The sequence below is a fragment of the Hemitrygon akajei genome, chromosome 13 (genome assembly GCF_048418815.1).
Source record: "Hemitrygon akajei chromosome 13, sHemAka1.3, whole genome shotgun sequence".
Lineage (NCBI taxonomy): Eukaryota > Metazoa > Chordata > Chondrichthyes > Myliobatiformes > Dasyatidae > Hemitrygon > Hemitrygon akajei.
The window spans coordinates 103,134,390-103,149,029 of NC_133136.1; the positions used below are offsets into that span (position 1 = coordinate 103,134,390).

Sequence of the window (14,640 nt, forward strand, 5' to 3'; positions counted from 1 at the left end):
GACCCTGAACTAAACTTCATGTCAGCTTTAGTCCTCTGCAGCAGTTCCAGTTTCCTATTGACTGCAAAGGGAAACTTGCCTGCCTGTGTTGAATTACAGACCAAGTGTTCAAAAGTAATCATCTTTACTCAGCTAAATCCAAATTACACATCTCTAATTCCTTAATTTTCCTCACATAACCCCTTGGGTTGAGTAGGCAATTTGTACAACTGCAACATTACTGGTTCCACTTCGTAGTGTAGTTATCTCAGTGTGAGCCAAGTGCCTGCCCAGACCATTTGTATGATGTGAAGTAAATTAAAGAAACTCCGTGAAACAAACCAGAAACTTAGTACTCAAAATTCAGAAAGGGTCGCAACAAGTTCTTCATGAGAAATTCACTTTATTTTATTTTCTTAAGTGCTTTCAGTACATCAACTGTCCAGACAGTGAAAGTGCCCTCAAGGCAAAGATTTCTATCACCATTTCTATCACTTGTTCCTATTTACAAGTTTCATTTTCTCCAGTAATTATCAGACTATTAGCAGCACTACCTTCTAAAATGAAGGTACTTTACATGAAAATTACAACTGCAGAAAATTTCCTCCCATAGACTTTAGATAGATCCTAAAATTTGACATTTTACACAGAAAGCACTACAGTTTCAGTGAATTGTCAATGGTCAATAAACAGCGCTGCAAAATGGCATGTATGTTACTTGCAGTTATTTGTTCTTACATTTTGGCACAAAAGTGCTTCAGTCAAACAGTACTGGTCAACAATATTGTCATTTCTGTATTACAGAGTAGCAAGATTTTAAATAACAAAGATGTCTACAAATTTTTTCACTAGAAATCATTGCAACAATGCTGCATCACTTCATATATTCAAGAAAAAAGGAGGAATGATTTAATTATTTACATCTACAACATTCTGACTCAGATAATATTAATGAAATAAACAAAAGGTAATCCTTCTTTGCACATTGGCCGATTTATCCTCTTTCATTTCTGGGTTTGTGAAGAGAGGCAGCAAAAGGGAGAGGGTGGGATGTGAACGGTGTGTGAATTTTATCCCAGAGGTCACTGACTTCCCTTGTCAACCAAATTCATTTTGAATAAGGTAGCCACGGAAATTAATAAATACCATTGCTCCAAACTCACCCTCATCTCCCTCTCTTAGAATTAACATTAAGTCTTAACAATTGATGTCCATCTCACATGTCCGAAATTTACCACAGATGTCCAAAGAAACTTTGGACTTGGCACAATGTTTAACACAAATATCACATGGCATCCTCAAATGTAAACAGGTAGTGCGGAATGGTGCAAACATGTCCTGTGACAGGGAGGAACTCCAAGATCACTCTCAGAAGACAATGAAGAGGAGACACTGGAACGAACCACTGGGTGCTGACATCACAGAGTTAGCACCCGGGGCTGAGCTTCCATCATTCCCCGTCGGATAATCCAGAGGTGGAAGTGAATTCTTCATTTTGTGGCTTCAATTTTTTCACTTGTGTTTTTGGCCTCCTGAAATAAAATTCAATAATTTGCATTGTTACCCACAGTAATACAGCATCCTGTGTCATCTGCAAAAGAACTACGAGAATTCTCAAACTGACTTTCCACAAAGAGGAGCAGATTGCTATGTTTTGGAAACTTGGTAATATGTCAATGATTCTGGAAGGGGCATTATTCTAAATACATTGAGCAGCGTTCAAATCCACTTCAAATTCCTCACAAACTGACTCATTTCAACCATAGGTAAAGACCTTGATAGCATTCAGGTATGGATGTGTATAAGCCAAGTGACATTTATGCCAACCAACAGGCCAGGCAATGGCCCAAGGACTATCCTTGGCAATATCATTTTTATCTTCACAAACTTACTAGCTGCATTTATAAGGTGGAGAGTCAGTCCTGATACCCATTTATCATCCATTCCACTATCTACCAGGCACAACTTTAGTGTGTGATGAACAATCTTTAATTCCTGAATCAGTGCAGCTCCAATACCAATCAGAACAAGTCATTCTCCTTAACTGGCACCTTAACCCATCAATCTCTCAGCCTCCCATGTTCAGTGTCTGCAACCTGTGGGGAAATTCACTATTAAACATTCCTAATGTACCAACGCTGAATAAAGAATGGTCTGCATTGTTTGGACTCAGCTGGGTTCTAAAAGGAGTGAATACTGGTCCTGTGATTGGTAGCTTTACAGTGACCCAACCTCCGCTTTTGGATCCCCATCTCAGTTCTGACTTTACTTCCAACTTCTCATAAAGTTCATGCGTAAGCATATACTGTATAAAATAGACAACAAACTGTTGATGCTAGGGAAGACAGCAATGGTAATGTCAAGGACAGTCTTAAGGTCAGGACACTAATAATTGTCATTGGCATTGCCATTGCTGTCTTCCCTAGCATCAACAATTCACTATCTACTGTAGTCATCTGAGTTGAGTCACCTTCTGACACTCATTTTTCATCTTATAATCTCTGCACAAGGCAAGACTCCAGAGTATGAACACTGTCTGTAGCTCCATTTGTTACACGGGGGCGACGGAGGAGAACCCAAGTACAGGACACTGGCACGTCGACTCAGTTGGGGAGGCTGGCGTTGACCTGAACGTAGAGCAGGAAACCAGAGGGATCTTGACAAGGAGACGGGATTCACAGGGACTCTCTAGAAACTAGAGCGGAACTTAGAAATAATGGTTCTAATCGGAACAGGGAACAAAGTATCACACGAGAATTGACCAATGAACTGGCAACCTGTGATAGAGTAGTCCTCGTATTTATTTCCCAGTCTCTGATGAAAGCCAGGTGTACGATTATTGGGTAACTAGTGGCAATTGACTGAAATTGGGGCATGATCAGGGAGAAAGAAGTGTTAAAGGGTAACGGCCAACCGGAACCATGACACCATTATCAATACTCTGGACACCATCCAAGACAAAACATTCTCTGTAACCGGCATCCAAGTGATCTATTCCTCAACTTCCCCTGTACTACGGCTGCAACCTATGGGGAAAATCACTAATTAATATTTTATACCTAACATCTCTAATCAGAATAAAAGTTGTTCTTCATTTGTTGGGCTCAGCTAGGTTGTAAAATGTGTGATAATTGCTACCAGCCATTGCTCCTGCAATTGATATAGTGATAGTGACCAAACCTCTACTTCCAGTTCCCTACCACAGTTCCAGGGAAGATTGATAACGAATTTGAGTGAGGGCAGTGACAGACTCAGCACTGACTCCATAACTTGCACATATTCTGGGTTATGACTCACACATGCAGGAAGGGTACTGGAAGATGCTTAATGGTGGTGGGAAGGTTAAGCAGGGATGAACAGACAGCACCCTGCACTATGAAGAACCAGAGTCACACGGCATCAACAATTCACTGCATCTCCATTCCCTGGCAGCTAAAGCATGAATGTTGACAAACAGCAAACACTGACCTTTCATGGCTCTCATGAGAGCCTGTAACCACTTGGCATCAGGATCCACACACACTTTCTTCTCATTTCTCAGGGTGACACTGCGAAAAGAAAAAGTCTTTCAAATTTAATTCACAGAACTAGTATGTCCCTCTTAATGTGCACAGCTTATTAAATAAACATCAGTAAAGGAATAGAGTTAAAGATGATAGTCTGACTCATTTACTCACATTATCTCTGCTCTCTCACAGTGCGATCCACTGGGAATGTATTTCAAGCTCCTGATGAACTTCGGATGAATAATATCGAAGCTGGTCTGAACGCATTTGCACCGTCCTTCCGCTCCTGGAATCGGAACACCTGAGGAAAGATTATATTCACTCAGATTTCATTGTTGCTTCAAGGAGAGAAAAGCCTGTAAAACTTGCTGGTCATTACTCCAGCATATCAGCTTCATCATTATTTTGACAAAGATTGAATTGTAGCTGCAGTCCACGTAAACAATGGAAATCCTGTTGCATTTCTTTCTATAATGGTTGTCTAGCTTTCTGAATTACACTTACAATGATCTGGAGGTATTTAATTTTTTTGTTAAATAGTACATGACCCACAAGATCATAGACTTTGTGCATTATTTTAATAAAAAATAAAAAATATGTTCAGATATCTCAACATACCCTGTGCAGCAATGGCACACAGAAGGAGGATGAGGATGGTTACAGTGGCTGTTCTCTCCATCTTCCACTTGGTACTGCTGAAGGATCCTCTGTCCAATGCACTAGTTCCCTGCTGAAACAAGTTATGCTCAGACATCCAGTGAGCTCCTATTTATGGGGATTCTCTTCTCCAGCTTGCATCATCTCCTGCAGTGAACTCTGCCAAACACTGACGTCCCGAATAAGGGAATTTCCCTGCTTCTGAGGCAGATCTTCTTTCACTTTCGTCTTTCTACATCACAGCAATTGTGTGGTTTGCAACTGCAGCTGCATTATATAGCACAATAGGTAGTGACTTAGTCACGTGTGATTTGTTAAGATTTATCGATTAATGTTATGGAAGTTTAAAATCCACCTTCAGCAAAGTGAATGGTGTAAAATGAAACAACTGTTTTCCTTGAATAAGATCAGTCCAGTTTCAGGCTTTACTGCTCAGGTAGTTCGAGATTCCTCAGCTCAGAAGAGCATGCTGATGGTACTTTATACTGTGATTTCCAGGAAATCGCTTTCCGTTTCACTGTCTACATATTACAGCGTGTCTCCGTGCACTTTAATGCTGCAGATTTGTGAAGTATGGGCAGGTATAAAAATAGTTCCAGTGAGCTCCTATTTGTGGGATTCTCTTTGTATCATCTGCAACATTCAGATCTGTCAAACACTGATGTCCTGTGAAAAGCAATTTCCCTGCCCTGAGGAAAAGAACTTCTTTCACTCTGCCAGAATTTGCTTCAATACTTGTGTGGTTTACAGCCACAGATGGATTGTATATTAAAATAGGTGGTGAATGGGGTTTTTAAAGACTTAATTACAAACTTTAGGGAAGAGATGGAAACTCCATCCTTTGTAAAGTATATGTGACAAAATCAATCACCATTCACTTTCAAATTAGCGACAGGTGGTGAGTAACAGAATTCAGTTTCAGATTTTACACCTCACTCACTGGGAAATTCCACAGCCTCAGGAGAACATACTGACTATATGGTGAGTTTACACCTGCGATTCCCAGAAAATTCTCCCTTTCATGGTCTGCACACTACAGCATATCTCTGTGCACCTTAATGCTGCAGGTCTGTAAAATATGCACAGGTATATGCACATGGTTGCAACATTAGATACAATCCTCATTTTCTGTAAAGTGTCAGCACGGTGATGCAATAATCCTGAATTAACTTTTTTAAACATTGCTTTAATCACTAAGATGGTTTATTTTGCTCTCAGGCACTGTCTTGTTCATTTTGATTTCACAAAGCTATTTTTGACAGAGTTGAAGTAGGGAAGAGATTTATCAATGAGTCATCTGTAGCAGAATTCAATTTGCTTATGCAATAGACGTTCTTTCCCTAATGAGGAGTTTCAGATTCTCTGCTTCCACGTTTTGCAACAGGCTCAGTAGACAATGTCATTTTGCAGACATTGTGGCGACCCTTGGGATAATAATAGCAAAAGCATTTCTGAAATTTGGGCTAAAATTCGTGAATTACAAGAATTGTCCCTTCCCAGAGATAGAGACACTTTTTGCCATCTAAAACTGTATTTTCTTCACCTTATCTACTCTACCTGTCCTGCAATCTACCACATTCGGTAGACTCATGCACCATCTCTCTGTTCATCACTACTCCCTTCGACCTTACTGTTCATTGTATATGTCCTATATTTATTTATAATTTCATCTTAAGTGCTCCAACTCTTACTTATTGGGAGCAACTTCCATTTGCCCTGTTAACCAACTAATCACACAGTCACATGATCATTGCAGGTAGAAACTAGTCCTTGTCTCCATCTATTAAATGTGAGCAACTCCCGTTGCACACAACCAGTCAAGGAACATAAAACACATCACAACATCCCCTGTGCAGTAAAGGAGAAGAGCTGGCATGGTCGTGGAGTTATTTAACGTTGACTTCACTACCAATTAACTTTCTGTCAGAGGAGCCTCTATTCATCACAGCAGCAATGTCTGTCTCTGTTTGAAGTGTGACTGAAATATGAGTTATTAAACTCCTCCACTTCAACTTTGCACAACCTCTGGAGGTGACAGTTGTTAAGTAGGGAAAGTTCTTAACCTCGAGTTAGATCATCTTTAACACCTCAGATCTTATAAAATACAAAGTAAAGCACCTCATTTTAACTCCATTATCTGGCAAATTTATTTGTTGTCCCTACTATTGGGCTTTTTGTCCAGCTGAGATGGTGCAGTATTAACTGATACCATTCTATTCTACATTGTTTAAAGCAGCAAGTGCAGATCTTGGGAGAAACTTTTCCTGACAACTTCAGTCCAGCAGGATATCAGCAATCACTCATCACATCTCTCAGCATGGCCCAATAAAAAGCCTCCCACAGAAGTACTTAGTTAAAGTCAAAGTCTTGTCAAGTATTTTTTGTAGTATACTCAAGCATGTATATGCTCAGGTGAAATGAAAAATTATTTTCATTAGTTGACAAACAATAACAGCTATAATACCTGAAAATACATGCACCTGCTGTGTAAATATTGATCATTCTGATGTTAATGTCAAATGATTATGCGTCAATAAAATCAAAATCCACTTTTTACGTAACCTCTATTGTTTAACCAGGCAACAAACATGTTTCTCTTCATATTGTCACATTTTGGACTTTAATGCTTTAAGTGTGCAAAGACTTACAATAATGAAAATGTAAGATAAATGAAGTAGTATCTTTGTAAGTAAAGTGGTTTGAAAAAGCAGAGTTAAGAGAAATAGAAGCTTGATCTTATTAAAGTTTGTCAGACTCTGAGAGGAGTTGACAGAGAAGATGCTGAGTAGGATTCTCTCCTCATGGGGGAGTTGAATACTTGAGACATTATCCCAGGATTTCAGTTCAGGAACAATAGGTCAGGATGAAAATAAATTGTAAATTTTTGGAAATGTCTAACCCAGAGATCTGTTCAGTCTGAATCATTAGTGAATATGTTCAAGGTGGAAATGAATTTGTGGGCTCTTGGTGAAATCAAAAGTTATTGGGACTTGGCAGGAAAGTGGATCGGAAGCCAAATGTCAGATTGGCATTGAGCTTATTGATGAACAGACCAGACTTGAGGAATCATGTGCAATAGTCTTGCACTCACCTCTTTTCTTTGTCTATTTATTTATCTATCTCTCTATTTATTTACTTATTAACAGACACTGCATGGAACAGTCCCCTCCAGCCCAATGAGCTGCACTGCCCAGCAGCTCACCTATTACTGGACTAGTCACAGGACAATTTACATTGAACAAATTACCTACAAATCAGTACCCCTTTGGACGGTGGGAGGAAACTGCAGCCCCCAGAGGAAACCCTCACGGTCACGGGGAAAACGCACAAACTCTTTACAGACAGAGCTTTATGGAATTGTCTTCATTTATGTAATACAGATAGCATTATTTATTTATACTTAATTATTGATTCATATAAAATGAATAATTATTTATATAAATAACAAATCAGTGAACATAAAAACATATTGTCTTTATACAACTGAGCTCTGAACTTCATCACTTGCAGTGAGTTTTCAAACAACGATCCAATACTTCCACTTCAGGACATATCTTCAGCACTGTTAAAGCTTCAGAGACCTTTTCTGGTACATGTGCTGCATACCAATTGCCTTGGGTACCACTTCTAGGCATTTTTTCTTTCGTAAATAGCAAAGCAGATGCAAAGCTTGACATGTTATTTCATGGTTTGGGCTTCAACTACATCCATCCATCTTTACTTTGTCCTTCACCAATTTGAATCAGGATGCCTTTCGTCACCAGGTCAAGAGTAGCGAATAATTAAAGGTGAACTCCTATTTCACAGTGAAAATTAACAATTCTCCACGAGCTGCAAGCCTGACTAATTCACTCCCACAACAATGGGAGTTTTGGTATATTACTGTTGTTTAACGGGGGACGTGTGCATAATGTTAATCATGAAACTAGCTGGTTGTTGTAAATACTGGCTGTTTGAAAATGTTAATATTTTTAAAAGGTATGATTAATCTGCTGTCCAACTGAGATTCAGGATGACATAACTGTAATTCTGAAACTCATAATATGGTCAACTCTTTCCAAAGCAGAACTGACTGCCTTTCGATTTTGTGATGGATAGTCACTTTCCATGACCCAGCAAAGGTATCTGAAAAAGTATTACATGAAGAAAATGTCATTTAATCGCAAAACAGTATAAATGTTAGAAAGCATTGGGGATTGTTAGGAATGACAGAAGGATGGTGTGATAGCAAGAGAACAGTTTCTTCAGTAGATGACTCAATCATCTACCACTCATTGATACAGTATGTTCTTATAGTTTGTAAGATTTATACCTGCGTTTGGAAATCCTCTATAGTTTATAAATGTTTCATAATTCGGTAATCTTCTATAAATATATGAAGAGTTTTATTATATTGGAAACAAAATCTTATACAGTAAATACATATTAGAGAACATTCCATTTCAATCCATTCAAATTCTCTCCAATCTTTGCAACTTCACAAAGAATTTCATTTAATGCAAAAACGGAAGATATATTGGATCATTTATTTTCTATCTGATTTAAAAGAAAATCTGCAGGCTCCTGCATATTAAAACAATCTTGTTTGTAATACATAGTTCCACAACTGAGAGTTAACAGCTGTTACTGCAGGAGTTCTGAGATTTTATACAGTAATCAATATCTGGGATAGGGTAAACTGACAGCTTTGAGTGCAGCATCAATGACTGAGAAAACATGGACCTCTGAGGAAGTCTCCATCTCGAGTCCCTTTGGCAACTCAGTCAAGGAGTATGTTCCAAACTGAGATGAATATTTCTTAGTAACACACACAAAGTGCTGGAGGAACTCAGCAGGCCAGGCAACATCTATGGAAAAAAGTACAGTTGACCTTTTGGTCCGAAGCCCTTTGGCAAGATTCAATATATCTTAGCACTCTGAGCAGAGCAGCACGTTTGGGAATCAGGCAGACTGAGTGCTTATGTGTCTGGAATTTACTCAATGGTAAAGTTGCTTCAAGGAGCTCAACCTAAGATCTAGGTTGTAATTATTTGCATTACTGTCTGGTATAGAGGAGCCACTGCAGACAGCAGCAAACTCAGCAAGCTCTATTATGGGCACTAGCCTCTTCAGCACTGAGAACATCTACAAAAGGCAATGCTTCAGAAAGGCGGTATACATCATTATGGACCACCATCACCGAGGACATGCCCTCTTCTCGGTCTTACATTCAGGAGGAGAATCAGGAGGGTGAAGACAAACACTCAAACTTTCAGGAGCAGCTTCTTCCCATCTACCATCAGCTTTCCAAATAGTTCCTTCTCGTGTTGCACTACTTATTTAATTTATTTTATTCTTATTGTAATTTATAGTGTTTTAATTATGTATTGCACTGTACTGCTGTCGCAAAACAAAGAATTTCATGTCACATTGGTCACAGATATTTTACAGATTTTAAGGATTAAGATTAAAAAAAGGAACTGATCCCTGAGTGGAAACACGTGACTTACAAGAAATGTAACATTTGCCCAACATTGAGTATCTTAGAATCATCGTTCAACCTTAAAAAATCTCCTGATTGTAAGTAATTCACTGGTGGAAGTGCACATATAAATATTGGATGAGTAGGGTATCGTCAGATATTTTGAGCCAGCAACAGCAGAAGTATGTTTACAAAAGTGAATAATTTAACAGCAGGATACTCAGTCAGAATAGGAGTAAACGTGAATCAGACTCTCTGCCGTAGGACGTGAAATTTGTTGTTTTGTGACAGTAGTACGGTGCAATACATTAAAAAAACATGAATAACAACAGTAAATAACTTTTTAAAAATACGTTAAATATGTAGAGCAAAACGAGAGCAAAAATAGCGAGCTGGTGCTCGTGGGTGCGTTCAGTGTCCATTCAGAAATCTGATGGTGGAGTCGAAGCAGCTGTTCCTAAAACATAGTATGTCTTCAGGCTCCTTCATCTCCTCTCTGATGGTGGTAATAAGAAGAGAGCATGTACTGGGTGATGGGGGTCCTTAATGGTGGCTGTTACCTTTTTGAGGCATCACTTTTTGAAAATGTCCTCAGTGCTCGGGAGGCTAGTGCACTGGATGGAGCTGGCTGAGTAGCAACCCTCTGCCACTTGTTCCAACTTAAATGGTGGCCCCTCCATTCCGGACAGTGATGCAACCAGTTAGAATGCTCTACAGAGTACGTGTGTAGAAATTTGCTACAATCTTTAGTGACATACAAAGTCTCTTCTAACTCCTATTGATATATAGCTGTTCACATGCCTTCTTCATAATTGTGTTGGACCACGGACAGCTCTACCCCTGGGAACCGGATGCATCTCGCCCTATTCACTGCTGATACTGGAAGAGGACCGGTTTGTATACCCTTGACTCCCTCTTCCTGAAGCTCACAATCAAATTTATGGTCTTATGGACGTTGACTGCAAGGTTGTTGTTGCAACACCAGGCAACCAGCCGATCTATCTCACTCCTGTGGACCTCCTCATCACCATCTGAGATTCTGCCAACAACAATTGTGTCTTTGGTAAATTTATAGATGGCGTTTGAGCTGTGCTGAGCCAGGGAGGTGACAAGAGGAAAAGGCAAAGGATTAGAAAAGCAGAACTCTGATAGGAGAGGAGAGTGGATCATGGGAGAAAGGACAGTGAGAGAGACATGGGGGGGCAGGTGGGGGGTAGTGATAGTCAGATGAGGAGAAGTGGTAAGGGGACAAAGTGGGGAAAAGGAGAACAAGGAATTTGTAGATGAAAATATTGATATAAGTTGGAAGTTGGGTACCTGGGAAATCTACTTTTTGTGGCTGGAGCTGAGGTGCTCAGTTTGTCTCTAGTGATGGAGACAGAAAGATCGAGAAAGGGGAGAGATGTAGAAAGGTGTCAGAGAAGAATCAAGTGAATTTAAAGACAGGGTGAAGTTGGAGGCAAAGTTGATGAAATTGGCGAGCTCAGCTTAGATGCGTGAAGCAGCACCAATGCAGCCATCAAATCACCTCCTCCCTCACCTACATACAGGGCCCCGAGCCCTTCCAGGTGAAGCACCACTTCACCTGCAAATCTGCTGGGATCTTCTATGTATCCAGTGCTCCCAATACAGCCTCCTTTTTATTGATGAAACCCAAACTACATTGGGGACGACTTTGTTGAGCACTAAAGCTCCCCCCTCAAGAAGCAGAATTTCCCGTTGGCTGATCATTTCAATCCCCATTCCCATTCCAACATATCAGCCCCAATGAGGCCACCCTGTTGGAGCTGAAATGCCTCATATTCCATCTATCCTAACCTTCAACGACAGCATAATGATCGATTTCTCCAACTTCCAGTAATTTCTTTCTCCACCCCCCTCCCCGTTACTGCCTGGAGTGGAGGGACTGTCCTATAATGAGAGGTTAGACAGACTCGGGGTGTTTTCTCTGGATCACTGGAGGCTGAGTGAAGACCTGATAGTTTCTAAGACTATGAGAAGCATAGCCAGAGTAGACAGCCAGTACTTCTGAAGGAGAGTCAACTTATTTAAAACCTGTGGGCATGTATTTAAGGTGAGAGGATGTAACTTCAAAGCAGTTGTGCAGAAAAGTGTATTGCACAGAGTGGGGAATCCTGGAATGTGCTCCTGGGGTCGTGGTAGAGATGAACTGAATTTACTTTATTACTTACATCCTTCACATACATGAGGACTAAAACTCTTTACATTACGTCTTCCTCTAAACATGTAATGTGCAATTACTAGTAATTTATAATAAATAGTGTGTACAACAGGATAGTCAATATAACATAGAAATACAGTTGTGTCAGCACGAGTTAAGCAGTCTGATGGACTGGTGGAAGAAGCTGTCCCGGGGTCAGTTGGTCCTGGCTTTGATGCTGTGGTACCGTTTCTTGGATTGTAGCAGCTGGATCAGTTTATGGTTGGGGTGACTCGGGTCCCCAATGATCCTTCAGGCCCTTTTTACATGCCTGTCTCTGTAAATGTCCTTAATAGTGGGAAGTTCACATCTACAGATGTGCTGGGCTGTCCGCACCACTCTCTGCAGACTCCTGCGATTGAAGGAAGTACAGTTCCCATACCAAGAACAATCATTTTGTGTCATAGTCCGGATCGGTTCCCCTTTAAATTTAGTTAGGTTGCGATCCAGACCTTTGACGCCTTGTTCCCTTCTAATTCCGTTTCACGTGTCCCTTGAGCTTGGCAATCAAGGTAATCTACCCTCGACCCGAACCGACAGCTTATAAGCCCCCGGCTTTAGCCGTTTGGGGCGAGAGTGTTAAGAAGCCTTCGCAAGTCACCGCCGCTGCTACGACAAGCCAGAGTGATCCAGCCCGCATCGGAGTACCAGCAATTCACCTTCCGTCACCAGAGTGATCCAGCCCGCATCGGAGTACCAGCAATTCACCTTCCGTCACCAGAGTGATCCAGCCCGCATCGGAGTACCAGCAATTCACCTTCCGTCACCAGAGTGATCCAGCCCGCATCGGAGTACCAGCAATTCACCTTCCGTCACCAGAGTGATCCAGCCCGCATCGGAGTACCAGCAATTCACCTTCCGTCACCAGAGTGATCCAGCCCGCATCGGAGTACCAGCAATTCACCTTCCGTCACCAGAGTGATCCAGCCCGCATCGGAGTACCAGCAATTCACCTTCCATCACCAGAGTGATCCAGCCCGCATCGGAGTACCAGCAATTCACCTTCCGTCGCCAGAGTGATCCAGCCCGCATCGGAGTACCAGCAATTCACCTTCCGTCACCAGAGTGATCCAGCCCGCATCGGAGTACCAGCAATTCACCTTCCGTCGCCAGAGTGATCCAGCCCGCATCGGAGTACCAGCAATGCACCTTCCGTCGCCAGAGTGACCCAGCCCGCATCGGAGTACCAGCAATTCACCTTCCGTCGCCAGAGTGATCCAGCCCGCATCGGAGTACCAGCAATTCACCTTCCGTCGCCAGAGTGATCCAGCCCGCATCGGAGTACCAGCAATTCACCTTCCGTCACCAGAGTGATCCAGCCCGCATCGGAGTACCAGCAATTCACCTTCCGTCACCGGAGTGGGTCCGGTCAAGGTCAATCTACCAGGGGTGAGTGGAAGGTGGAGTCCTGACTCGACGTTTATGCCTCTTGTCCGTGTCTACCCCTGAAGAAGAGCCCTGGCTCGGTTCCTGAGTTGAAGGCGGAGTCCTGACTCGACGTTCAAGCCTCTTGTCCATGTTTACCCTTCGAAGAGTCCCGGTTCGATGCCTGATCTGAAGGTGGAGTCCTGACTCGACGTTTACGCCCCTTGTCCGTGTCTACCCCTGAAGAAGAGCCCTGGCTCGGTGCCTGAGTGGAAGGCGGAGTCCTGACTCGACGTTCATGCCCAGTGTCTGTGTCTACCCCTGAAAGGGTCCCTGCTCGGTGCCTGAGTTGAAGGCGGAGTTCCGGCTCGATGTCATGCCCAGTGTCTGTGTCTACCCCTTCGAAGCGTCCCGGCTTGAGGCCTGTTCTGAAGGAGGAGTCCTGTTTCAAGATTCCTTGTCCTGTGTTTTGGTGTCCACGTTTCTGGCTGCAGCGATCCATGGTATCCAAGTGTCTGGCGGCAGTGAATTAAGGTCCCAGTCTCCAAGTCCAAGGTCCACGGCTGTCCCAGTTCCCTGTTTCCAAGTCCCTAGTCCCCTAGTCCGAGGTTTGTGTTCCTCTTTGTCCTCGATTTCCCGATCTTCTGTGTAGCGAGTAATAAACGCTATTTTATTGACGTGTTTTAAAGACGTGTTTGTGTCCTGCGTGTGGGTCCTCTCCCAGCACCCTTGTCCCCACCTCCTGACATTCTGCAATGTGCTGTGAAGCTGGAGTTGGCAAGAGAAAGCTTCACATAGTTGATAAGGAAATGGAGGAAGACTTTGTGGATTCTCTACAGCCTGCTGGTACGAGTAAAGCAGTGTGGAGTGTTCCAGTGACTGTGAATGAGACTGTAATTCCATTCAAGCTTGATACCAGAGCCCAGGTAAATCTGTTATCCATACACGACTCTCACAAGTACAGAGCAAGATTCACCCAGTGAAGTTAAAAGTGGCAGGCTGTACCAGAAAAAGTGGGCCGTATAGTGACCTTCAAACACAAGGTCATAGTGCATGTGAAAAGCTCAACCTGGTGAAAATAATTTTTGTCGTGGCTTCACAGACCAAAGATGCCTATACTTCACATATGCGAGAGTATGTGGATGCCTCTGAGGGGCCTGGATGCTCCCTGACGTGACTTGTAACGGCATCCGTGAGAGCTCCAGAGAGGTTATGCAAGAGAGGCACAAGAACTCCACCTTCCATAGACATTTGCACCAGCTACACCAGCATGACGGTCAGGATGCCACAGCTAATCAGAGTGATCATGATGAAGAAGTCGCCAGTCTTTTGCTTCCACATCGTGCATCTTTAGTTCAAAATCTGTCTCTCATCAACTTTCAGTTAACGACAGGAAATCAACAATATCTCTACAACCCTTTCCGGAGTTGAAGGGGGAAAATTGAATGGAA

At 42.2% G+C, this 14,640-nt stretch overlaps 1 protein-coding gene across 1 annotated transcript; it reads right to left on the bottom strand.

Annotated features, from left to right (window-relative positions):
- Window positions 1-375: 375 nt before the first annotated feature.
- On the bottom strand, window positions 376-4,210 carry LOC140738090 (interleukin-8-like). Its single transcript, XM_073065190.1, has 4 exons — window positions 4,104-4,210; window positions 3,657-3,786; window positions 3,448-3,527; window positions 376-1,511 (listed from the first exon to the last, which is right to left on the bottom strand). Exons 1-4 carry the CDS (start codon window positions 4,162-4,164, stop codon window positions 1,492-1,494), a joined length of 291 nt encoding a protein of 96 aa, XP_072921291.1. The 5' UTR covers window positions 4,165-4,210; the 3' UTR covers window positions 376-1,491.
- Between the last annotated feature and the right edge of the window lie 10,430 nt (window positions 4,211-14,640).

Coding starts and splice junctions, on each gene's coding strand:
- LOC140738090 (XM_073065190.1), bottom strand. CDS start 4,164: ATGGAGAGAACAGCCACTGTAACCATCCTCATCCTCCTTCTGTGTGCC. Junction 3,528..3,656: donor TGTGAGAGAGCAGAGATAAT/GTGAGTAAATGA, acceptor TTCTTTTCGCAG/TGTCACCCTGAGAAATGAGA. Junction 1,512..3,447: donor TCTCATGAGAGCCATGAAAG/GTCAGTGTTTGC, acceptor ATTTTATTTCAG/GAGGCCAAAAACACAAGTGA.